This window comes from Epinephelus fuscoguttatus, linkage group LG4, assembly GCF_011397635.1.
Source record: "Epinephelus fuscoguttatus linkage group LG4, E.fuscoguttatus.final_Chr_v1".
NCBI lineage: Eukaryota > Metazoa > Chordata > Actinopteri > Perciformes > Serranidae > Epinephelus > Epinephelus fuscoguttatus.
The window spans coordinates 29,472,345-29,499,790 of NC_064755.1; the positions used below are offsets into that span (position 1 = coordinate 29,472,345).

The following is a 27,446-nucleotide window of genomic DNA, read 5'->3' on the forward strand; positions in this document are numbered from 1 at the left end:
TGCGTAGTTTCTTTAGAATCGGCACTGAGCTCATAATTAAACCTGCAGCTTCTACAAATCAGCTTTTTAACACATAATGAATCCACTGATGAATCTTTCCTTTTACACTTAAAGCACCATAACACACTAATTCTGCTCATCTTCTCTAAATGCATCTCAGTCTGAGCCTGTGACAGTTAAACATATACTGCCATCTTCTGGTTGCTTTAAGTACAACAACAATCAATGACAGGAACCTGCCTGATAAAATATCATCTGTATGTTGAGTTCTGTTTAACTTGGTTTGAACAAACACACAAACAAGACATGTTCAACAGATTCTAGTGGGTTTAGGTTTATTAATATTCTCAATAATAAAAAGAAACATTTATCTTTAAACATGGCTTACTACATTTTTTTTCTACTGAACAGAATCTTTTTTTGTAAAAGTGTAAAAATATTTTAAACACACAATAAAAAGCCTTCATCTCTCATTAAGATAAATTATAGTTTCAATTTGGCAGCTCATAAAATAGAGGCTTGCTGCAGTTCTGGAGGCCACAATTGTTCTTTTTTTTTTTTTTTTTTTTAAATGGACACTTTGTGCCCTCTTGTGTCACTGCAGCATGATGAACACAATTTGAAATGAGTCACGTGAGACATAAATCACATAGAAGTGCAATCTATACACTAAATTAACCATAAATTCAGCGATAATAGTGTGTTTGAAATGAAGTGGAAGAACCGAGATGATGAGAAGTGGCATGAGGAAACTCAAAGCAACGGGTTTTTTTTTCCAGCAAAGGCAGCATGAGTTGACGAACATTCTCTGGTCGTAGCGGCCTTTGAAATATGCAATCACTGCTAGTTTCCAGCGTTTTTCTCTGCCCTTGTTACCGATAGCATCAAACCAAGCAAAATGACTTCTGGGAAAACAAACAATCGCGCAGAGAATGGAAATTGTGGTCGCACAGCTGACGCTTTCACATTACTGCTATGATGGTAAAAAAAAAAATGGGGTTTTTCAAAATGAAGGCAGGTGTGAGGAGCTTAAATAGAGATGTTTGGGGCAGGCGCTACGGGAGGTTGTTCACAAACTCATGCTATGCTAAGGAAATGAAAATATAGCTTTGACAGTGATGACAGATCCACTTTAAGGTTTCAGATTTCTCTGATTCAGACTAAAATAGTGCTGACAAGCTGCTGTGGCAGCCACATTCTGTACATCATAAACGACAGAGAGGGAACGAAGAACAATAGGACTCTTAAAACAAGAGCATGTGGGTGACAGCTTTCCCATATAAAATGCTGACCAAGCACTGGAGTGCCATAATCCCTTACCAGTCTTATATATATACAGTTGTAAAAAAAAAACAAAAAACCAAAAAACAGAGATGACATGAGAATATAAAATAAGAAATAAAATACTCACTCAACACATCATACACACACTTACTTCATGCAAAACTAGTCATTTTGGAAAGCTACTGGTTCCCAGTCAGACACACCCGAGAGGAGGACAGAGACGTGATTTAGAGACGCTACCAGATGATGGAGAGCTGGGGGAGGAGGAGGCGGCGGTGGTGGTGGGTGTAAACGGAGGTTAATATCAGGGCTACTGGGTACAAGGAGCTGATGACAGAAGCCAAAACCTCCACCACAGCAGCCCTGCCCTGGGCCTCTCCTCCACACTCTGCACCAAAAATACCAGCTGCAGGATCACAAAGTGGCATTAATCCTTGAGAGCGTCTACCACGCACACACCCACACCCTCCCGTCTCCCTCTCATCTCCGTGCCCCAGAGTCAGAAGATGCTCCAGCTCTCAGCTCACCACATGTTGCTAAAGTGCTCTCTCTACTAACTATGCTAAGCGCTTCATTGAGGACACATAAATGAACATTTGCATAGTATCAAACCGCAAATTCTCAGGCTTACACCAAAACAATATGACCAAAAATACACAAATGTCTCCTTAAAAAACACAAAATCATAAGACAACAATGGTAACTTGTGGACGTCTGTCCAACAAGTGTGTCAAAGCTTGATTGAGAGGTGTGTGTGTGTGTGTGTGTGTGTGTGTGTGTGTGTGTGTGTGTGTGAGTGTGGGACATATGGGGCGTGAGAAATCTGCACAGCTGTCAAGGCAGGAGAAGCTCAAATGGTGGAGACAGCTGTCTTAATTTGTATGTGTGTTCATAACAATGTGAGGCATGGAGAGAGAGAGGGAGGGAGAGAGGAGAGAGTCCGTCCATCTGTGTGTGCTGTGAAGCTGGCTCTGTCTTCAGCTCAGTACTTCGGTACTTTGGTATAATCCTCCTGGACGACACTCTTGCACAGACACATGGAGAGGATCATCCCGAGGAGCTGCAGGAAATGGAGTTGTCAGCTTAGTTACCAGAGTTGAAACTGACCACTGGAGCACTCACTCAAACATGCACATGTTGGAGCCAGAGAATTAAAACACAAAGACATCAGAGGACGGTTTCTAGTCAAATCTGGGGCTAATATTAACTTAAATTTGTGTATTGTTGGTTTCCATACATCACGTCCATGTGAATGTTAGGAGCTGGTTCATTGAGATAAAGAGTTTGGAGATCTAAATCTCAGGACAGCTGCCATTAAGCGACAAGATGACGTAGCACCAGTCGAATCAAGCAGTGGAAAACAATGTAGGAAACATAATGTAAATTTGCCATTTATGTTTGTATCCTGTATTAATTTCAGGAAGGTGACAGTCTCCTCATTGCTCCACACAAATCTCATATTCTCATCTGCTGCCATTTTCCATCTCTTTGGTGGAGTGGAGGTTTTAGTGACACTAAAGTTACATGCTTCATGTACATCATAATTTATTTGCTGAGCCTGCTTTCATTGCACTTTGTCACATTTTGCTTTTTATGACACACCGACTTTCCACCTTTTGTAAGGTCTGCTACAGCAGTGTCTTCTTTTAAAAGCAAACCGAATACACCTTCACTTGCTAGCTTTCAGTCAGGTTTAAAGTGTGGGGTCAAGGGGTAAAACCTTTTTTTTTTTTTTTTTTTTTTTAAAATCAGTATCATTCCCATTGTTTTTGTCATGTGTGATCTTTGCCTTTATTGAAGCACATTGCGTGTACACCTGTTGTATGAAATATGCTGTATACATAGGCTTGACTTGACTGTACTCACACTGTACCATTATCATCTGCTGTTTGGATTGTATCTGCTCATGTTGATTAACTATATTGTATATGCTTAAATTGTATATGTTGAACTGTACTGTGTATGTCTTTGTATGTTTTTAACTATTATACATACTGTACCAACATCAGGCAAACAAACTGCCAATGAAAACTAGCCTTTCACCTAATTCAGGTGCATTTACATTTGTTTGAATGTTGATTCATGTACATTATCCCTTTACGAATTAAACATTAATCAAATTAAATTAAATACCTCTATGATTTTGTTGAGGATCAATTAAGACATTTTGAGCAATCTGCTTATTCGGCTTTCTTGCTGAGAGTTAAATGCTCTCAGCAAGTCATGAGACTTGACAAAGACACCAATCTAATGTCTCAGCCAGGAGACAGTTCAGCATAAAGACTGGAGGTCTGGACTCTATCTTCCTGCACCTATATAGCTCACAAATTGCTATGTCTTTACCTCTGTTATTTACACTGAAGTCAAGTGTAAAAACAACACATTATATGGGAGTGTTGTAAACAGAGTCAGGCTGTTTCCCTTCACTGGCTGCAGCTTCATATTTAACAGACAAACATGAGAGTGGTAACAATCTTCTCAACTATTTTTGGCAAAAAAGCAAACAAGCATATATCCAAAATGGTGAACTGTTCCTTTAACCATATTAGCTTTGGCTAAACTACGAATGCATTTCTGTGTGGACTGAGTGCCATGTGTTTTATGATGCAACAAGAAGGGATCAATTCAAGGTCAGTATAGTCAAAACAAATAATAACATTGACCAAATTCTATCAAACTACAGCTCATATGGCATGTAAGTATGGTACTAAGATAGTCTAAAAAAATCTGTATGGAATGATGGGGGAGAGATGGATACCTCCACAACTGCCACACCGACACAGATTCCCAGAATAACTCCACAGTTGTCCAGGAGCCATTTCTCCACAGTGGTTATACAGCCCTGGAGCAGAGAACAAGAGAGGGAGAAAGAGGTTAAGAAAGACATGGAAAGAGGGGGGTTTGCAGACTGACGTGTAGAGCAGAGATGAATGGCTACGTGATCCCAGCCGGACATGAACAGAGCCTTTTCAAAACACAACTGTTGTCTTTGGACTGAGTCAGTGAGGGGAAGAATAACATGGCTTAGCTGAGCGGAGGAAAACTGTATGGAGAGGGAGGGAGAGACAGAATAAAGATTCTAAAACACGCAGACCAAACAACAGAATAGTAGAGCTTTCCTGCTGTTTGCACAAATCGCACAGCACAAACAACACAGTATTCATTTGCTGATTAAGTTATGACCACAGTGCCACACTGAGCTGGCAGCCGGAGTTACACAACGCCAGTCAAACTGACTTACGTAATGAGGAAAGGTGTGAGGTCTGTCAGAACAATGCAGGCGTGCTGTAGCATTGTGCACTCAGCTGAAGTAACACTGAGCAGGGTTTAGACTTGGGTCTGTTCTGAATGTTACCATTTCTGTAGACCTCACAGGGGCTGGGTAGCAAACCCAGGTTGAAACCCCATAATAAAGGCTTAATCGTGCCCATAATCACAGGAAATGTTACGCCTACCAAGGATAAAAATACATTAAAATGAATGTTACATACACCATAGTAGTATCATTGAAAAACCGGTCTTTAACAGGTCATGTATTTGTACCAAACTATTACGGTGCAGGGGTCATGGTTCAGTGCATGCAGCCCTTTGCAGAGTGATGCACATGATGCGGAACCAAAGTGCACAAGTGTAAGACCTGTCTGAAAACTTTTAGCTGTTGACTGTTTGCAACATATGCTGAGGTCAGTATAACAAGCTGATATATGTGCTCATCATTCACACTATGGCGCGCATAAATTAAACACCGGAGCTAGAAGACCCGCCTGCGGGTTCCTGATAAGCTACAACAGCAATGAAGACAGACTTGTGAATACAGTATGACGAGGACAGTGTTTCGTCTGTGCTCCACTGCTGTTAGAAATGCAAATGGAAACACATTGAACATGCAAACACACATCTGACAGCATCACTCAGACATTTACATTTTACTGCTCAATACAGTGAAAAACAAGTTTGGAGGGTCGTAATGCTTAAATAGTCAGATTGGAACTAATGCTCTCAGTACCCAGCAGGAGGATTCTGTATGCCTTTGACACTTGCACTATTGTCTGTTCTAAATAAATGAAAACTAACATATCCTTATGCATTTGGATTGTTTTCCCTCCATACTGACCTCACACTGAACCTTGACTTCTGTGTACTATAACAGCCCAACTTAAAGATATTCTGAATGAAAGCAAAAACAGCTGAGCTAAGTGACATCCAACACATCAGACAGAGCGAACACCTGCATTAATGGAAAAAATCCCGTCTCAGAAAAAGTAGTTGGTTCAGCACAGCGAGTCAGACCAGAGCTGCAGCTGCTTTACACAGCAGTTTCACACGGTGAAATTGAGTGAGTGAGTGACCACAAAAATTATGAACCGGGGAGGAACAGTTGGAGGCATTTTACAACCAATCACAGAGTTATAGTTCTCTATAAAACAAATGTGTTCACATATATTGTTTGAGTAATGCTTGCTGTGCCAGCCATGACACTTGATACTTTAATGAGTTTGAAAACTCAGCTGTTGGCTTCATCAATAAATTCACGATCAAGATTTCCAACCTTAGTGACAAAACAGTGCTGTGATTTACCGTTTCATAGATGGGTAGATCTGTGGACAGGTGCTCACACAGGCCTACGTCCTTGATGTCCGTGCCAGGCATAGTGCCATTGCGACAGGAACATGAGTAGAGGTACTGGGAGCTGTTCTTGATCAAAATGTTCTCAGACCAGTTGCCTGGACCAGTCCATCCACAGCACTTCATCTGGTGATATGAAAGACAGGGAGGATGTGAGTGAAAAGATTAGGACATAAAAAGAAAAGCTGAAGATGATTTAAAAGCGTATGAAAAATGACACATGAAGAAAAGGAGAGACAGAAGTTAATGTCAAAATAAATAAGATGAAGGCAAAAGTAGCAAATGTATTGGCTCATTATGAATGAGTGTTTCTTTTTGAGACCAATCTGTTCTTGGCTGCTGTTTTCAGAAAGACCAGGGGAAAGAGGCTTGGCAGGAAAGAGACAGAGAGAAGGAGGAAGGAGATAGTGAAGAAAATGCATAAACTTCATTGGAGCATGAAACAATCTCACTTCAGCTTGCTTCAGAGCTGTTTTTATTTGCAATGCGCTGATTAGTTTTATGAGTCATTTCATCCAAATTACAAAAAAAAAATAAACAAAACATACTTTCTCTCAATAGGTTTGTGTGCTGAGATTCTGAGATATCCTTCTCTTAGACTTCTGCTGCCAGCCCGAAACAATACAAGTGAATGGAATTTTGTTTGCTCTCTTCAAAGCATTAAACCCACAGACCTCTCAGTAGAAAATAGGTCCAATTAAAACTTTCCACTGTGGGGTCTGTGGGTTATCCAAAGTGAGCGATAAAGACAGCTCTATTGTGTTGGGCTGGAGGAAAGAAACTTAGAGACTAATTTCAAAACCTTGGCACATAAAACCAAAACTATCTGCATGTCTCAATACCATGATGGACACTTAGAAAAAGTCTGATGTAATCGGCAGAGGTGGGACATCAGACACTGGTGTTAAAGTCCAAGTTGAGTTGCAAGTCTTTTCTTGATTTTGTTAAGTCAAGTCTAAAGTCAGCAAATTTGTGATTTGAGTCTGACTCACTCATTTAAAAGGAGCTATACACAGTTTGTTTGTATTTGGTTCATTCTGTTAACCAGCTGCTCCAGATGCGTCACAACAGTAGCTAATTTAGGCTACTTAAGTAATGTGACAACAGGGCTAGCAGTGTGGTTAACCATGAGCGCTCATTCTGGAGTAATTAGAAGTTTTCATGTTCCTCCAGTTCTGCTGTCACTGTGTGGATGCAGCATTACAATGAAGAGCACTTGTGACAAGTACTGAAGGGTGCAATTCTAAAAATATATGGCCTCATGTCACTGTAAGAGTCACTTAAGATAACATCTGTCAATCCAACATGCTGCCGTTCGTGTATCTACGTAGCACATATTCTTATGACAATACTGGCATGATGTCATGGGCTGTGTTTTAAACTGAAAGGGTATTAATGGTACCAGCAATGCAAACTATCACTTTATTACAACAGACTTGTTTGATGCCTCCTAGAGTTTATTCATTTAACATTAAAGGGACAGTTCTGATCTTTTTAAATGGGGTTGTATGAGGCACTTATCCATAGTCAGTCAATCGATACAGAAACTAAGCAATGTACTGCTATGGACGGGGGCAGCAGTAAAACAGCCACCTAAAATATTAATATCATTCTAAGTGTATGCTATACTTAAAATATTTTCACTGCTTTACCTTGCCATCAGATAGCAATTTCCCATAGGGAGCTGAAGCCATTATATTGCTCTCTTAAAAGCCAGAAAAAACTCATTTATCATCGCTGAACAAAGGAGCTGGTGCTCTACAGCTGCCTCGATCAGTTAGTTTGTTTGTTTGTGTTACTGTATGACTTTGGCGTTTAAAAGGTTTAGTTTGGATTCACCAAAGTAGCACAATAACGCAATCAAACTAACTGAGTGAGGCAGCTGTAGACCAGCAGCTCCTGTGTTCAGCAAGCTAAAATTAACGTTTTTCTCAATGGAGTCCGGTGGCTTTGACAAGAGTGTAGATGGGGAACTGAAGCTGTTAATGGCTTCCCTGTTGGACAGTGAGGTCTGTGGCAAGGTAAAGCAGTGAAAACATTCTAAATACAGCGTACAGATAAACTGTTTTTGATTTTTTTAAGTGGCTAAAATGCACTTTGCTGCTGCCCCCATCCATAGCAGTACATTACTTAGCTTCCATGGCACTGCCCCTGCCTCCTCCTAGGGTGTGATGACGACATCTATTGCATGTAACACATTGACTGTGGATAAGTAACTCATACAACCTCACTTCAAACGATCCAGACTATTCCTTTAAATTTTGTGTGCTGTACAACCAGGCTGAAGGGTAAACTCACCGTCCTCTGAATGTAGTCCCAGGTGTGCTCTGTGGTCCTGTTCTGGCCAGTGTAGTTGGTTATCATGCCCTTGATGATGTTGGACATTTCATATTTCAACTGGAAGTGAGATGAAAAGACATTATCAACAAGGTTTATGGGCCACATCAGTAGTTGATACAAATACTATAAATAGCTGTACATGAACAGTATGTGTGTGCATGTTTGTTTATAAGCTATAAAAAGAGTAAACAGGCTGTGTCACATAGAAATCTGTCTTTGGTGCAAAGCAGAGAGGCAGTGTTTGAGAAAAGAAAACAAGCACACCCGCACAAAACCTTTTTCTAAAATTTACTAGCAACATCTGAACTTAATGTTTCTTGGGGTAACATCTCGGGTGGTATTGCCCATACTGGGCTGAAACATTGCACAAATACAGCTTGGTAGGAGCACGACTCTGTGTTTATGTGTCTAAGACCACAGAGCGGTAGCAGCCATGTATCTTCAGAGCTCTACAGGAGATGAGTGAGAGCCTCTCTCTATTCTGGGAATGGCACCACCCTGCCTTGTGGTAAGCCTTAAACACAGGGAGCCCGTCTAAAGGCTGCAGACACACACGTGCTCTCAGAGATACACACAAACACACTTGTGTGCACAGACATGCACGCACACATGCTGGAGGGCTAACAGCTGAAAGGTAGACAGCAGCCTCCGCCTATCCTGAGTCGTACAGGTGTGACGTTTATCAAAGGAAAGGCATTTTATGTCCTGGGAGGGAATGACCGAGCTCAGAGTGTGAAACCGGTCCGTGAGGTTGCTGTGTTCAAACAAAACACTCCCTTCACATGCACAGTGTAAACATGCTGGCTCTATTATTTAGGCCAGTGCTGCTATTGATTTGACCCCTGATTCAATAGGCTAGGCCTTAGAGGAGGAGAGTTCATGTCCTACTTGTGTTTGATGATCATCCTCATTCATGGTGTAAGCTTAAATGTGAGTTGAGTGACATGTTAAAGATACCCAAATACTCCACAGATGTAAAACTCACAAAGGATGTGTGATATTGGGATGTATTCTATAATACTGTCTGCATTCTGCTATATTGTTTTTTTTTTTTACTATGTCTGAAAAAACACATTAACATGAATCCAACATATTGTCCTTTTCCGACACCTTATCTTTGAGAGAGTGTGTTTTCCTTCCTCAGCTGCCTGAAAAGCAAGGTCAAGACTGCAGCCTGAGGCTGATATGGCCCTCTGCCTGACAACCTTCATCTGCCTAGTTTAATATAGAACTCAGTTTTTTGTTTTTTTTTTTTACAATATATATAGTAGTAGGTCCCCACTCTGTCTCTCTTTCACCAAAGCAGTCCTTGGCCTAAAAAACATTGAAAACTCCTTGTCTACTATGGTGGTCTTGTTGTAGGTGCATCACTTGTGATTTGTCTTTAAACTTATTGGCGAGGCAGGGCCGTGATCAAAACAGTCCTTTCGAAATGTGTTGTTGGTGTTGCAGTGTCAGTGAACTTCAACATCGGCTTTTCATGAGTTCAGAAGAACAGCCTTGTTTTCAGCTTCTTGGCAATGTGTTTTTTCTCCAGTGAGTTTTTAAATCCTTTATTTAGCTTGAGAAGTGGACCACAAGCAACACTTCAGCCTTCAGGTTACAAGAAACATCAAATATCGTCCATTTTAGACAAACTAAACAGCGACTGTATTTATTGTGACCTGTGATTATCTTCTAATTTGCCCTTTGCTGTCTATTAATGATTTTAGTTTTAACCCTGGGCTTATGCATCTATCTGTCTATCAAAGGCTCAACTCAAGTCAGAGCAAAGGCTGAAACATATTCAATCAACTCTTCATCCTGCCTGCAGGGGGCTCTGTTTCATCAAAGACTTCAGTAGAAAGTGCTTTCTGTCCCTGGAGTGATAATTATTGTTTTAGATGAGGCAGTGTTAGACATACCAATTTAATGTGTCAGCATATGACAGCAGCTTTAGCAACACTCATTCACCATGGATTTGTTTGTCTTCTCTCTCTTACACCAAAAACAAAAACACCCAGCTGGGGAACCAAGAAAGATGACAATGGAAACATTCAGTGTGAGAGCATGCTCACTACTTCCTCTACCGTTGTCACAGCCCTCCTTCAGTCCACCTTCTTTATTTCACTTTCTATCAGCATCCATCCAACGTCACATCAGTCACAGACCAACAACACGTCACTTTCCATTTCATGAGGTATTAAACACTTTGATCACAGGATGCGGGGGGCTTCCTCACAGGTTTAGCTACGACCTAAACATAGCCGTTCACAGCTGTGAAAGATCAAAGTACCAATACCCAGTAGGCTCAAGTGTTACCAGTGGGAGGGGTTAAAGGTGAAATGATTTCAAATTAGGACAGAGAGTAAAAAAGGGGGAAAAAATGAAGAAGCCTAAAAATACCCTTAAAGACAGGAGGACAAATGACAAAGAAGTGAAATTGAGAAAAAGGGGAAAGGAGAACAGTACACTGATAAAGTGCATCAGAGAGTTAGTGTCTTACCCGATCTCTCTGGAAGTAGATGAGAACTCCAGCTGTGACCTGGGCGATGAGGATGAGCAGGAGGCAGGTGAAGTACTGTGGGGGATAACAGAAACTATCAACAAAACTGTTAAACCACTGACAATTAGGGCCGTAACGGTACATGTATTTGTGTCGAACCGTTTGGTACGCGACTTTCGGTTTGGCACGACCCTGTACCGAATTATTGGGCGCAGGATATTATTTTAATTTATTTTGTTTTATTTTAATTCCGTTTTTCAAGCCGAACCATTTAAAATATCTAGTTCCCCGACGGACATAATTGAGTGACGGACCGAGTCCGACCGTAAATCTCGGCTTTCACTTTGTGCAGCGCATTCTGGCATTCTGACAACATGGCAAGTGAGCCTGACGAACCTGAAGATCCACCCGCAAACCTTAAGTCCTCCGTTTGGGAACGCTTTAGTTTCAGGGTAAAATACGAAGATGGAAATAAACAAGTGGACAAGACAAAAGCAATGTGCTGACACTGCAGAACAGCAGTCGGGTATGTACTTGGGAAACACGTCTAATGTGCTTACGCATCTAAAGCGACACCACCCGAGTTTGAACGCTAACTGGCATGACTAGAAAAAGCAATCTGGTGCAAACTACGATATCGTCGTCATTTAAAAAGAAAGAGCGTTTCCCTGACTATCGCGCTAAAGAAATAACCAACGCCATTGGAGTTGAGTAAAACTGTTTAAGCTGCACTTTAGATATAAGCATGTTTTGTTTACTGCACTTTAACAAAGTGGGAAAGCTAAGTAAGTTCCTAGTAAAACTGAATCTGAGCAGGCTTTAAAGCTGACCAGGTGCACTATACTTTTTATTTTAATTGAGTAAAATTGTTTAAGCAGAAATTTATATTTTTGATTCAAAAAATGTGTTAAATAAACAAGATTTTATTTTTCACTTTTATATTTCTATTTTCATTCAAACAATGTGAAAAAGCAGGATTTTATATATATTTGTTTCATTCAAAAAATTGTGTAAAAAGAGTTAACTGCTGTGGTGGTATGTTTTAATAAGGTTACCAATAAGTAAAAGATATTTAATAGTTGTCTATTTTTTTCATTACTGTACTGAAAAAAACAAACAAACCGTGACTTGTGTACCGAGGTACGTACCGAACCGTGATTTTTGTGTACCGTTACACTCCTACTGACAATGCTGTAGGAAATCAAATATATCTTGTTTACAAATTATGGAAAATTAAATAAAGAAAAAAAAGCAATAAGCTGCTATATAATCGAATGTTTTAATGAAAAGAATGTGACAATGGAAAGGGGTCAGGTGAGGTGATCTACATCAAATTATCAACCAAACCTGCAGCTCCCTTCAGCTTTAAGGAGCTTTATAGTCAGTTTAAGCTCATTGTTTAGCTGTTCAACCTGCATCTTTACTGTTTTGGTTCACTGACTCTGCTCACATAGTGTTGTTTTCTAAGTAAAAGCTTTAAAAACCCACTGAAAACTACCTGCTCAGCACCAAAATGCAGACACAGTGACTAGATGGTGAATATATAATTGAGCAGCTTAGGAGCCAGATATTTCTCTCAGGAGTTAGTAGAGACCAAAAACAGAGCTAAAAGTCCAAAAGACTGAATATTGGACTTATGTTCATCAGATGGACACAAATATGACTACACAATGCAAATAGTGTTGCTCTGTAACTGCTGGATGTTTAAACAAACAACTGTTTCTCAACTTCAGAGATCACAATTGCATAACTTGTTTCCGGGCCAAGCACCACCACCACCACCACCACCACCACAACCCCCTCAATCACTCAATTTACACACAAAAATAAAACAAGCACAAAAGAGAAAAGCAGACATTTTATCTTTCATTTTACATATTTGTTAATCTGAATCTCCAACCTGTAAAACCTTATGCAAGAATAATGCAAGCCATTAAAGATCTTTCCACAGACTCATGTATGTCCTCCCTGAGTGTAACTAGTGCGTGTGTGTGTGTGTGTGTGTGTGTGTGTGTGTGTGTGTGTGTGTGTGTGTTTTTGTGTGATGGGGGAGTCCTCTGCCAGCTGGTCACTGTCACTGGGAGAAGTAGGTCACAGCGGTGCTTCAGTTAACCCCTAGCAGGTTTAACGTTGTAGAGGTCATGCACCCATCCCCGCTCTTGTTGTACCCCCTGCATCTCTCGAGCTTTATCCCTGTCACCCCCCTCCCCTCTGTAAGTCCACACATGCTGCGAGGCCCCAGCCCACACATAAGCACAAACACGAAAAGGCTTTACTGTCAGCAGGAATTTATCATGTGTTCTTAGCCAAGCTTGAGATCTCAACCAGGTGCATTTGTGTGAATGTTTCATACAAAACGTAAGTATACTGTAACTACATTAAAATATAAACAATATTGTTGGTAGGCTCTGTAGATAAAAAAAGAACCCCTCTGTGGTTGGCAAGAGAGCCAACAACTACTGAGATAACTTTATTTAGAGACTCAACATTAGAAAGATGACAGAAAATAAGAGGTGAGAGAGATTAAATAATATTATATAAATAAATAACATATCATTTAGTTTTAGGTGTGACAATGACCGTGGTCACATGTTAGATGCTGCAGTTTCACATGCACATTTAATTTTATACTACCCTATCTTCGCTGTGGTGGGGGTGTTAACCCTATCTCAGCCTTTTAGAAAATGAAAACAAGCAGTAGCATGTCAGCACTGGAGCTTAAAATGAATGTTCCGAATCCTCACCAGACCCAGCAGACAACGAATTTCGTAGATGGCTCCTATGCAGCCGAAGAAGCCCATGGCCATTGACAACGAACCCACTCCAATGAGGATGTAGGAGGCAACTTTCACTGTGTCTGATGATTCCTCTGCAGAAAACAGACAGAGACACACAGAAGAGTTAAACTTAGACAGAACCACTGAAACCAACATGGGTGCTGTAAACTCAACACCTGCTACAGTAGTTTGAGAGCAACAGTTTGTAGTTAAATTCAGTTTTATGGTTAAACTCAGCTCCTCTTTTTAAACAGAAAACAACCAGTTAGAACACAAAAGACACTGATGCATGATGCTATGATAGAATAACAGCAGCAGGGCCCTGATCTCTGCTCTTGTTTTTTTAACTTTAACCACAGTGTGTGCGCGTGCAAACAAATGCCGCTCAGAGGAAGGCCTCTTCACATGCAAAACCATTTTGATACAGATGGTAACAGCCAGCCAAAAATGATTCACAGTGCAAACCTTTCACTTCTCTGAATTCAGAATATTCTGGTGCTTTTCTCCCACAAAAGATTATTTTAATAGGCCACCGGAGAGAGTTGGACCAATGTGTGGCGAGATTAATTGATTTCCCTCTTTGGTATGTGGAGCGGGAGAGCTCCAGGAGGAGGGGGCAGGGACTGAAATGGAAGATTGGAAGGTTGGAGAGGAGATAAACTGGAGCCATTATGTGGCTGTGTGTTATCTGGGCTGGAGGAGCTCCAGAGAGTCAGAGCTCGGTCTGCAGATGAAGCCAGAATCTGAGCTCTGTGAAATGGCTCCAACTCCCAAAGATTCCTGGGCCAAGCGAACCAGCCAGAGCTATCAGATAACTCACTCCCATCCATTTGGTGAAGAAGCTGACAGACACAGCAGCTCCTCCACCGCTGCTGCTGCTCAATGAATATAATACAATGTTGTTTCTTGGCTTCCTTTATCACATTAAATGCTGATGCTTCGTGCAGCAATCATCCGTACACACACTCTGGCACAATGAATATTAATTATCCCACGGTCTGTAAAAACAACATGTCTTTCCAAGTACAACTCTAGGCTACTGCATACATCAAGCCAACTTTTGTCTACACATACATCCAAGTCAGACTATAAGTTGCTTCATGATTTAGCACCACCTTACTTTGCAGACATCCTCAGTCTTTATATTCTGTCACATACACTCAGTATCACAGGATGCAGGCTGTGTCATTCTTCCAAAGATAAATAAGCTATCTGTAAGACAGCAGTTCGTTTTTCTACCATGCCTGATTCTTTGGAATAAACTGCCACACTCAAGTACAGACATAAACAAGAATAAGATTTTTAACTCAAGACTGAAAATCTATTGATTTTTTGCTGCCATACAACTGAATCTACTGTATAGGTAAAAACAGTGACTCTAGAATATTTATCAATTAACAGGTCAGGACAACCCATTCTATATGTAATCAAGAGTTAAAATAACTAGTCAATTAATCAATCCACAGAAAACTACTTGACATTTTTGCTGATAATTGAGTTATAATTTCTTGTCAATTTCAAGCAAAAATTTCAACCATCTTCTAGTTCCAGCTTCTCAAATGTGAAGACTTACAAGGACTGTTTCATATCACTGTAAAGTAAAAGTCTTTAGGCTTTGGACTGATGTCACCTTAGACTCTGAGAAAGTATAATTCCATTACTATAATATATAGTATAATAGTTACAGCCCTTATGTAAAAATATATATATTATGTAGAGCGTATTTTGTACATCGATGGTTTAATGTACTGAAACATTTAGTGACTTTAAATAAATGTACAAGACACAAAGTACACACACTGGCCCAACAACATTATTACACACATGAACATTGCTGACTCTATATGAGTTACCAGAGCAACACATGTTGTGGCGCTTTGAAAATAATTGAAAGGTAAAAGTACGTCGGTCGACATATGCAGAGTGTTTATGTGGCTACAGGGTAGCATTTAAAGGGAGGCAGACAGGCATACTGTATGTTCTAGGCTATATCTAGCACTGTGTTGAAGCATGTTATTTTAATCTCTCTCTCTCTAACACACACACACACACACACACACACACACACACACACACACACACACACACACACACACACACACACACACAAAACCAGCATCTGCAAACGGAACAGATGTCCACAAGTTCCTAAAAAGCAGGAATTAACTACCTGAAGACTTTGGCAAGATGCAATGGTTTATGTGGGAGCCTCAGTGGCTGTCAAGAGATTGATTGAAACCAATGAAATACACTAAACATGAGAGATGGCAAACAAAGCATGCAACAGACTTCAGAGTATCTTGTTAGTGGTGCAACAGATCAATATCTAGTGCAGAGATAGAAAAAAGGAAGCAGTGTTGAACAGCAGGATACAGTCATTTTTTGTGCTCGATACAAAGATTTCCATCACGGTTATTAGTCTCAATGTGGAGCAGAACTATTACACTGCACTAAGTTGTGGCACATTTAATCAGCATAAGAGATTTAGTGAGTGGGCATTCCAAATATTTCTTCCATGCAGATCATAAGCCATTTTTCTATGGTTATTAAAAGTGGGAACTGTAATTGAGAAAGATGTTTGTGTGTTAGTTTCCCTGCAGCCCAGTGATTAAATGAACACTTGTTCCAGTAAAAACATACACCATGGAGTTAGAGGAAACGTCATGCAACACTAATGCAACCTCAAAACGACTCTCTGCTGTGACCACTTCTGAAGGTTCTAATTGAAGCAGTTTTCTAATATCCTTGGCATGCTATAACAATACAGTTAATCTTTGGATTTACTTTTTCCTCCCACATCAGTGCCTAACAATGGAACATGCTCAGGCGGTTTTTATATTTTAGTTGCTATTTCTAAAAAAAATAGGAGTGCTTCCTGTCAGCCCGTCTGTCAGGTGTATCAAAGTTGCAGAGCAACAGATACCGAACTTTACAGCCTTCCTGCAGCGCAGCTAACATCTGTGTTCTGTGGTTATTTCACAGACACTTTTTCTGAAGTCAGCATGTGTTCGCCTGGTTACTGTGCTCTGTTGTGTACTATGGCACATTTCCATTTAGGTCGCTGCTAGATATTCGAAAATAGTTTTTCGGGTGGTTTCCATGGAACTTTCCATTTAAAGAGGCAAGCATTATGGTACCTTTCAAGAGAGCTGCTGAGGGAGGAGGGGGACTGTTTAGTATTGCAGGTCTTTCTGTAAACATGACCAGAGCCACACATTCAGCTTGTGTAGAGCTGAAGAAAAGTCACGGTTGACTTTATGTATAGATTAAAAATGTAAACATAAGTAGATCAGCTTCCTGCTTAATTTCTAGAGTTTAAGCAGCCTAAAGAAAAATCATTTTCCAACCCAGTTGCCTTTTGTCTGTTCATGACTTTGGAAAGTTTCTGAATTAATCCGCAGCATATTTCCAAACTGTGCTTTGGCACACTCTGTGGCTCACAGACCTCTTTCCAAGGCTGACTTTTGTTTAAACATAAGGCAAGCTGTGTTTCAGCAAGTGCCAGCAAGATAAACTCAAGGCATCATGTCACTGAGGTAAACTATTAACAGCGCTGTATTGATATAGCGGGGTGTAAACTGAGGGTATGAGAAATAGGGGTCCTGAAACCAAAACATTCCCAAAGTTCCCCTCTCTGAAGTCACTGGACAGCTGCTGAGGCCTCTATTAATATAACTCATAAAGAATGGAAACTGAAAACACAGAGATCCTGTTTATGGTCAGGCAATGGTACAACTTCTGAGGGGAACACACAGAGTCAATAAACAGAGTTGCCTGCAGCTTTGGTTTTTTTCCCTCCACGGAGTGGCAAGAGAATTCCAGTGAGGTTAGAAATTCAGGGACCCAGTTTGGAGTCGAGGTTGACCCATCCAGCGTACATGGAACAAAAATACATGGATCAGAGAAGGTCATCAAGCTCCACGTAGAAAGGGATATCCTTAGGGTATCAGTGAAGCAGGATCTCTGCTATCACAGGAGGTACAGATGGATTATCATAACAATAGGATTGGGGGCTGGCAGGGATGATGGATACTGTACTGCCTTTATGTTCTGGACGCCTGACTGAAGATAAGCAAACTCAGCTCAATAACAACCTTGAAGTGATTCCTCCCCTAGAAGGGACCTCGAGGGCTGAAATATGAGAGGAAGACAAGACTCAGTCTTACTAGTTTAGGACACAAGGTCAGTTCTGGTTGGTCTTTGTCATAACTTCAGCCTCTTCACAACTCATTAGTCAAAGCAGCACAGACCTCCAGCCTAAATATAGATTTCTCCAGCTCTGCTCGGCCCTCAGAGACTGGCCTTTCTCATCATAAAACTTCCCATAGTTTGGACTTCAAATGGGGGCTTAAAAGGTTAAGGCTGCAATTTCTGATTATTTTCACATTAATTATAATTAAATCATCATATCAATGAAATAGTAAAATTTGATGTCTTCAGATTACTCTCCTTTGTCCGACTAAAATAAGATATTCAATTTACAATTCTATAAACCAAGATAATCAGCAGATCCTGACATTTGAGAAGACGGAACCAGACAACATTTAGCACGTTTGCTTGAAAAATTGAGTGGTGTGTAAGATTCAGGGGGATTCAGTGGCATCTAGCTGTGACAGCTGCAGGTTTCGACCAGCTGAAATGTCCCCCCGTTAAAATTCCATTATATTCCAAATGATTCACAGAGGTATTTTCCCCTCATAAGCAAATGGATCAGGTGATCAAAAACACGGAATAAAGAAGTTTCATGTTACAAATCAGTGTTTCCCCTTCCCTCTTCTAGGCCAGCACCTGCTCCTGTGTGTTCACCTTTTTTCTCTGGTAACTTTATGTGCACTCTCCTTTTTTCTGATCCAGACATTCAGGAGGAATTTATTGGGAGCTGAATTATCCCAAAAGTCTCCTCCTCTCCCAAACAAACAGACCCTGTGATTAGAACTGGTAAAATCTCTGAATAAAGCAGTTTCATATTACAAATCAGCGTTTCTCCAAAGCTGTTTGGCATGTCGGACACAGACCACTAGCCCAGCACCTGCTAATTTGTGCTCACCTTTTTTCTCTGATAATGTAAGATCAAGACATTCAGGAGGTTTTTACATGGAGCCAATTTATCTGTGTCTCTTCCTCTCCAAAACAAACACTCTTAAACTGGTATAAAGACTGAATAAAGCAGTTTTTCTGACCCAGCTTGTCGCGAAGCAGTGGCCAGTGCAGAAAAAAATGGCTCTATTTAGAGCCAGTGTTTGGTTTGATTGTATTGGGCTAATGTACAAACACTGCAGTGCAACATGGCAATCTTCGTGTGGACCTGCTCCTTATGTAGATATAAACAGCTCATTCTAAGTAATGGAAACACAGCGATTTATATTGTCAGGTGATTATATACTAAAGAAAATGTACTTATTATAATATATTCCATTTCTGCAAATATATCCCCCTAAATCCTACACACTGGACCTTAAATCAAATAATGGTTTTAGCTTGAAAGACGTGATTCACTCGGTAAATCTCATAGTCTTCTCAGACTGGCACAGCCCACATGCTTTAACCACATGTGAGGTTTAGCTGAATAGGTTAACACTCATCAGGCGCAGCTCTGCAACCCACATCATAAGCCCATCTCCTGTAGTAAAGGGGTCTCACAGTTTCACTGATGGAAACACTATATTTGACTACCAACACATATTAAGTTGCCAGATAATAAATTGAAAGAATTCTTCTTTATACACTGATGTCGGGAGAAAACCTTACTGCTGCTCTCGGCGATTCTCCATCTGGGATGAATACACTGAAAGCATTTGTAACAAGATTTATGGCAACTAAGAGTTTCCATCCGTGGTTCCCTTTTTCTTTTCAGCTGGAGCTGGGTTTCATTATGCTTTCTCTAGTGCCTTCACAGCAGATAACCTAATGTAGATATGTTTTTGTTTACGACAAAGCTGATAACCTCATCTCTTAGGAGCATGCCATTCCAAGGCTTGGTTTCTTTTTCACCACGCAGTGTCTACAAATAGATCTGTGACAACATCTGTGAAGGTGGGGGATTCTATCTGTGCACCTCTGCCATCTTGGGAGCTGAGAGAACCAGCAAGTTTAAAGTACAACTCTATGGAGACTGAGGGGGAAATAAAGCTGCTATTTACTGACATAAGATAAAACAACTCTACATGCCTTGGTAATTGTGAGTCTGTCACCTTCTCTGACTAAGCTACTTCCCTGGATCTCCACAGATGTGTCTATCAGTGCGAGTCGACTCTACAGGGAAGCTTTTGAAAGGCTGAGGAAGTCATAAAGTTTCATCTGCTAGTCATATTTTTGGTTTGTTGCGAAAATCCCTTGGTGTTTCCTTGGGAATGAGTGCTATGGGATAAAATTCACATAAGCTCTGCAGAGTAGGCCAGAGGTTTAAAGATTTGACAAGCCCACTCTCCTATCTCTTTCCCCCCCATTCTACTGTGCTCAGACTAGCTGAACTGACATGAGTCAAAAGTGCTGAATGTTTGCTGACGTGGGTGTTATCACTAAAGGACATGATGGCAGCACAGCGGATGTGTGTGAGTGAGACGACACTTACGTAGGACAGCAATGAAGCTCTGGTTATCAAAGAGGACCCACAGGCCAAAGCCCATGATCAGCGCTCCGAAGATCTGCGGAGGGGGAGCAGAAAAGAATCAGCCACCAAATCTCATGTGAGAGTAAAACAAAGAATGTGTGCTGGTGTGTCTTAAACAGAGGGCCTTATTTATGCTTCCTCAGTCTGTCACATCTGGAATTAATCAGATCCTCTCTGTCTGCATGTCTCTTTCTCTCACAGCAATGTGCAGAGAGAGAGAGGATGTGGAGAGGATGAAGAGACCCACTCTGCTGATTTTTCTCACAATTGGCCAGCCACAAATCTACCAGTTATACTCAGTCACCCATATCCTATTCAGAACAGCAAATTGAACAGTGATAAGTAAGGATAACGGGGTCATGACTATCAGAAATGAGAAAAGTCATCACTTCTAGACTGGAACCTTTTATCACTGGCGTCTGGAAGCCTCAGAAAATTATCATTTTCACCTTTGTACCCTCGTAATGCGGAAATGAAGTTCAGAACTTCTATGTAATTAAGAGGGCCCTTGTTTAGAAGTTGTGGGGCACTGTAGTGGGGGCAAAATCCAGAGATGACAGGCTCTGTTGATTCACTGTGCCGCCCCTCCCCAACTCCACAACACTCATTAGAGCCCTGGCGAAGAGCCGTTCATTTAGAGAGACTGTTGAGCTCCCAGCAGCCATCATTAGCCCACCACTTCCTGGCTTCCCCTAACCTCCACTAGTCTAATCTGTCCACATGGACAAACACTGACACAAACACACACGCTTCCTATTAGGCACCAGTTGAGTGTTCACATCAAAAGGTCTGCATCAGGTTTACGGCCGCAGTCTCATTGGAAAGGTCTGGACATCCTCGTAGAGTCAGTTTTAGGAGTCTGGGGTTTTATCAACCCCTGGACTTCATGGTGTGGCCGGTGTGAGAGAGGAGGAAACAAACAGAAACCATCTGCTGTTGTTTAGACCTGGCTATGCTGTGGTACTCTGTAAAGTCCCTCGCTTCAGGCAGAGTTGCGGCAACATTTCCCTATGTATCTCCATTAATGTCTGGTACTATTTGAAAAAGGATGCTTATTCAAATAAAAACTAAAACAGCTAAAAGGCATCAGGAGGCTCCCAATGCGTCACGAGTGTCTGATTCAGCTGAAGGAGCACAACATACCTATCTTTCTATCTTAGGTAAATAAAGCTGCTGACAAAGTGGTAAGTCAAGTGACATGAGTCTGACAATGCAGGCTATGCATTTGCGAGTACTGTACCAATGCCATCAAGCTGTGATGAGGAAATGTGAATACTTACAAAGAAGAGCAGGTTGAAGAGGAATAGAAAGTACTTGGTGACTGTAATGCATCCTTTCCCCATGGCTGCACTTCTGGAAGACAGAAATAAACAGAATTTATTGGTTAAATGAAACATCAGAGGGTAATATTGCAGTCTAGTGTGGGCGTGTGAGATAAAAAGAGAAGACAGACACAAGATGGAGAAATTATACAATAACAAAACAAAGACAGCAAGCCTTGAGATAACCTTGCATACCATAAAACAAGGACACAGGAAAATCTGCACAGCTGGGTCCCTGATTAAACACAGTTTCAATCTTCAAAGCAACATCCAACCTAATTGCCAAGTTTCTCCAGTTTTAAACAGTCCAGCCTTCTTTAGTTTTATAAGACAACAACTGCCTTATGGCTTATACTGTTTTATGACAGTATAGTATGCTTTTGAAAGCAAATTTGTTAACAAATATAGTTTAATTCATGACAAACGAGAGGAACCACCCTGGAGAGACAGATTGGAGAGAAGACCACCACAAAGTGGCGAGTGGTGAAGTCATGATGACTGTGCGGAGACCATGACAGCATGTGGTTAGACATGCTATTGTCATCACAAGCAGAAGGGGAACCAGGCCGGTCTACAACTGTGTTTACTAGCAGTTACAAGCTTGGTTAGAAACACAGTGTTTTACAGTCGATTTCATTGGCTACTTTGAGCCAAATGTACAACAAGAGTAGCCTATAAAACCACATCCAGCCATATTCAATACGTCTGACTGCTGTCATAGAACCCATTATAGACAACACGATAATGTTGTGAATCAGACCATCAAAGCAAGCCCAGAACTGTCTGACATTTTAACTTTGGACATGCTGCACTGATGTCAGCATTGTTTTATAATCACTTTACCTCCCACTCATCTATAATTGAGTCTACCATGTGCACAGATGTATACATGACTGCACAAGCCTACACATATGACTGTATTCACTGACTTTTCTGTGAGTAACATTTTCCTTTGTGGAAACACCTGTAGGCCAGGCCAGCACCACACATACAGCACAGTAGGGACACTCTATGAAACTCTGGCAACACGATTCAGCCTGGGCTGCACAAGGCAAAAGAAAATATTTACCACAACCAGACCTTTTCCTTCGCTGGGAGCACTGAAAATATAACCGGCTATTGTGGTTATTTGAGGAGTCTGAAAATATCCTATAGAGACAACTCCCCGTGTATCAGATGACAAGCTGTTCTCCTCTCCCTGTCTCTTCTACATCAAAACTGAAGGTTCTTCCCAATGCCTGGGCCGATAGTACTGTGTATTTACTTTTATTTTAAAACTTCTGGAAGCAAAAACCCATGACCTGATGTCTATGGTGTATTATTGCTGAGTATAAAGGATACAGTCACTACAAAGGTCCCATATTTTTTGCACTGTTTAATGGTGGATTTCTTTATTAGCAGGGCAAGTGCTGGTTGGGTAAGTAAAAAAGCAATGTTTCATGATGCAAAATATAACTTTCTGCATAGACTAATATGCTGTATTACCAATTTAATTGTTTTGAGTCATACTGGAGCATTTACTTATCCAACATCCCTCAGATCTGATGACTAGACTTTTATCGTCCCCTTCAGTTGATTAGTGGTGTGTCTGTTTGTACATGCAAATGAAAAGGGAAGTGATAATACCTCAGCTGTCATCTCTTTTGAATATACGTATGTATCATGACAACAAGAAATGAGTTGCAGCCTAATTTAGACACGTATTTAACTCCCATTACCATACTGTTTACTTCCCTCTTTTTTTTTTAAGAAAACTATTGTGTTAATTTTATTTCGCCTGTTGACTGAAGTGACACTATACTGTCACACATTATTAAACTTTTCCTCCTTCAAAATTCTTTGTCTAATTTAATCTTCCCAGATAGATTTAAGGGGCTGTAGAATGACTAAAACACTGAAAGTAAGGATGCACCAAGTAATACAATTTGAGCCGCTGGGAAGCATCACAAGAGCAACACAAATGTTAGCATCACCCTGGTTTCCTCAACAAAAAGTCAATGGAGTTTTTCCATTGGATTTTGGATTGCTGCTGAAAATGAGCTTGTGGCAAACAAAAGTTTATGATACTCACGTTTTGTTCGGTGGGATAATCTTTACAAATGAAAAACACTTTTATGATTTTTGAAGTGTAAATGCAATTGCCAGAAGTAAAAAGCTAATGTTAGGCTATAAACAAACTACACCAAAGTTGTATGACTTCACAGTCACTGCCACAACGAGGTAAAGCCGTATTCAGCGTGCTGACATTCTGTAGTCTCATTTGGCCAGTTGTTATCAACCATCTTTTTTAAGACACGTAAAGGCTTCAAAATTTACAAGGGGGTATTTACAGTACTGATGTATCTTATGTTGTAGAACAAAGCATGAAAGCCTCTCAAGCTTGTGTTAAACACAGACCTTATTTCAGGCATCTAACCAAGAAACCATTAAAAAAAAGTGCTGACTTCAAGACAAGGGAACTGGGAGTGCAAAAATAATTTGTAGGCTCTATGTTTCCGAGCAAACATGCTTGGCTGGAAGACACCATCTGTAGAGTAGGCCTGTCAAAAGACGGCTGAGGTTACTATTACTGACCACTGATACTAGACTATTAAATGTACTTGATAACCTAAATAGCAACACAATTCATGTTTACAAAGCTGAACACAGTACAAAGCCCAAACCACACAGCAGATACCCCTGCAAAGACGATAATCCTTAAAGGAGATTGCTGGTCTTTATGTCTAGATACTGAGCAGCAGTGCGGATTAAAAAAGGCTTAGTTATGACAACCATTGTTTGTTGACTGAGCCCTGTCCATCTGAAAACAATTCCCTACAACGCCTCAGTGCTACATGTTGTATTTTTCAACAACAACAAATTAAATAGTCTAACGGGAGCGCCCAATTCATTCCGAAGCAGCCAACTGAACATATTGAGGCTAGCAGCAAAGCCAAACCAAACCATAAATACACTCTTGCAGAGCCTCCAAGCAAAGTCACACACTGAGCAGATACTGTAAACTGTGGGGCCATTTTATAGGTTTATTTTTGCTGAACCTACCTAGACAAACCCAATCACACGGGACTCCCTGAAAGTGAATGACAAATCTGTTCCATGGCGAAAATAAGGATTGGAAAGTGCAATGGAAATTCAAAGCGGAGTCAAATGGCAAATCCAAGAAACAGTAACCTTGTGTAACAGTTCGTATTCATGATGCTGCTAAAACCAAAAGACAATGTAGATTGTCAGAAGTGAGACAGCGGAAAAAGAGGACAGTAAGGCTGAGGCTTATGGTGCAAAAACCACATGAGGAAAACACATGACTCTCTAAGAAAGATGCAAATGAGTCACCTGAGCTTTCCAAACTCTGTGACCTCATGCAGTCACTTCTTCCCCTTTCGTAGCCCCATTTCCCTTCGCGTGGTTTGGCATAAGGTGTGATCACCATCACAAACTGTTGAGGGCGCACTAAACTGAAATTAAAGTTAACTGTACAAAACAAATAGCACACAAGCGCAGGGTACAGATAATTATGAAGGCAGCATTAGTGGCAGATGGCAGCGACTGCGTCTCTCATGGACCCAAAATGGACCAACTACAGCCCTGTCGCACACAAAAAGCAAGGCAATGTGCCAACCTCTATCTACCGCCACCTTCTATTTGTTCATATATGACCCATTTACACATCTGTGAGGCCAACACGCTGGCACGAACTTGCCTGCTACTAAAGCCCTTAATACCATGCCAGAATCCTGCTTTAGCATCTGAAACAATGTTGTTTGTCCCTCTGTAATGAGTGTTGTTTGAGAAAGAGGAAACAGTTCTAGGTGTAAGTTCAGTTTTGTGAATAATGCTGCAGCTTGCGAGGGTGAGGAGTAGGCCTGCTTGTAATCATAATTTTCATTATCAAAATATAGCTTACATCTGTAAAGGTTTTCGATCATCCAGGAAATGTGAAATCTCTAGTCTAGACTATGTTTCATCAGTTGATAAGCGTAAACAAATTCTGTGGGATGGAGGGTATTTCCCATGAAGCATCAAAAGGACCCTTATGACATAATGGGGAGAAATCCCACACAGGGCTTCAGTGCCAGGTGGCTTCCCACCTTTCAGTGGAAATGATGATGCATCTTTGGCAACAAGACAAAACAGAAATTATCTTATGCTAGATATTACTGATCAGCTTTTTGATCATTTGGTCTATATACAAGAAGATAACGCCACAACACCTATTAGAAATTAATTAAAACGGCTTTCTAAGTCTGACCTTTAAAAAAAAAAAAGCAGCTAAGTATTTATTTTATTATATAAAACAGAGAGGAAAAGAATGTGGCTTGGGGGTTTTACGTCAGATATAACAGATTACATCGTCTGGCTGAATTATTAGTCACACACACACACATAGAAAACAATTCAATTTGTTCACCATCAGTAGCTGCAATGGACCTGGACCTGGAAATATGAGGCTTCACTCACTAAAAGCCTGAGGCTGTGGTGTCCTACACCGCATCAAACAACTAGCCTCTGCTGTATTGTGGCCTCAAGATACATCATGTGGGACACAATAGCTGTTAAAGACCTTCAGATACATGTCTAGCTGAATTGCGACCAAAACTCCAAAGCAAATCCTGTCACTGAATAATTGATGAATCTACTTTTAACTTCTGCAGTAAAACTAAATGGAGAAAAAAAGCTAGGAGGTAGGTAGGTGTGCATGCTCAGATATGTATTCCTGCTTGTAAACCACAATATTGCTAAAAAGCTTGCACGTAATGCAAGAGCTCTGCAAGAGCAATGTGGCAACTGGATGTTGCTCATTTTGCTCACTGCATCTATTCAGTATTTTCCAAAGAAATGCCTCCTTACATCTTACAACCCTTTTTACTGTAAACACACGGATCCTAACACAGTTTGTATCCATAGATTCCCCTTTGACAGCTTTGTTGTAAAATTACAATGTCACACAGATGATAAATGTACATAACCAGGGCTTTTGTTGAAGGATGCAACAACAGAGCTGCATCAAACTAGTCAGAAAAAGGGGTTTGATTCTTGTCACACATTATTTTAATAGCTGAAGTCTCCATCACTTCAACGGGAGGCTGAAATACACTTTAGAGTTGAGACACTTGATCCTGTGATGTGGACAGTTATCCTCAGTAGTAAATAAGTAATACTGGCTTTTCACTGCTCCCCCAGTGAAGTACAGTGTAACCAGGAGGTCCCTCATTTTTGGATATGACACCAGCTTTAACGTCTTTGTTTTACACGAGATTCTTTAAAGCACAACAACATAGATATAATTCAATACATCTCATAATATTAAAGCCACACATCATACTGGAACCATTAACAGACGGCACATTGCACACAAATTCACATTGAGTTGAGACGTGACCATGGCAGGCAGGTTGCCACTGTCAAACCAGTTTCACTTTCTTTAACTGGCTCTAGAAGATGACTTAACACTCAAATATTTTACAAAACGTAACACTTTTACGGGTTAAATTGAGCTATTTCGCTCATTTTTCCAGTGACTTACTTGAACACTTTATCGACGGTTATCCGAACCAAATCAGTTCGGTCGTTAAAGAACGTTAGCTTAACGTCAACTGTCAACTGACGTCTCCTCCGCTAACACAGCTAAGCTAACCTAACGGCTGAAACATGCTAGTTAATTTACTGTAAGTTTAGTAGACATTTTGTCATTAAGTGTTTTTTTTAAAGAGCTGGACAAAGTTTTTGAGGCAAAGGAGATGGCGGCTAACTTAACGTTACTACAAAGATTCCAGCGTAAGTTGCTCTTCTATTGTTGCCAGCTACAGACATGTTAACGTGATTAAGTTAACGCTAAAACTTACTTTGACTTGTTCTTCTTCTCCGCAGATGGTCACAGTTGGCTGAGGGGTCGACCGTCTTCTTGCCTGCCTGCTGCTGAATGACTAAACTGTCTGGTGAGAAACAAGTTGTGTGTATGTCTGTTTCTGTCCGTGTGTGTGTGTGTGTGTGTGTGTGTCTGG

At 40.7% G+C, this 27,446-nt stretch overlaps 1 protein-coding gene across 1 annotated transcript; it reads right to left on the minus strand.

Moving 5' to 3' along the window:
- Positions 1 to 543: 543 nt before the first annotated feature.
- Positions 544 to 27,446, minus strand: cd82b (CD82 molecule b). The gene is made up of 9 exons (XM_049573836.1): positions 27,288 to 27,446; positions 21,403 to 21,475; positions 20,084 to 20,156; positions 13,480 to 13,604; positions 10,736 to 10,810; positions 8,209 to 8,307; positions 5,863 to 6,036; positions 4,043 to 4,126; positions 544 to 2,344 (listed from the first exon to the last, which is right to left on the minus strand). The coding sequence occupies exons 2-9, from the start codon at positions 21,463 to 21,465 to the stop codon at positions 2,267 to 2,269; spliced, it is 771 nt and encodes a 256-aa protein (XP_049429793.1). The 5' UTR covers positions 21,466 to 21,475; positions 27,288 to 27,446; the 3' UTR covers positions 544 to 2,266.

What these genes read in the sequence shown, in the direction of transcription:
- cd82b (XM_049573836.1), bottom strand. Translation starts at nt 21,465, where the DNA reads ATGGGGAAAGGATGCATTACAGTCACCAAGTACTTTCTATTCCTCTTC. An exon ending in GAGCTTCATTGCTGTCCTAC is followed by an intron (nt 13,605 to 20,083) that starts GTAAGTGTCGTC and finishes TGTTTTCTGCAG; the next exon opens with AGGAATCATCAGACACAGTG. An exon ending in TCGGTGTGGCAGTTGTGGAG is followed by an intron (nt 2,345 to 4,042) that starts GTATCCATCTCT and finishes CATTTCCTGCAG; the next exon opens with CTCCTCGGGATGATCCTCTC.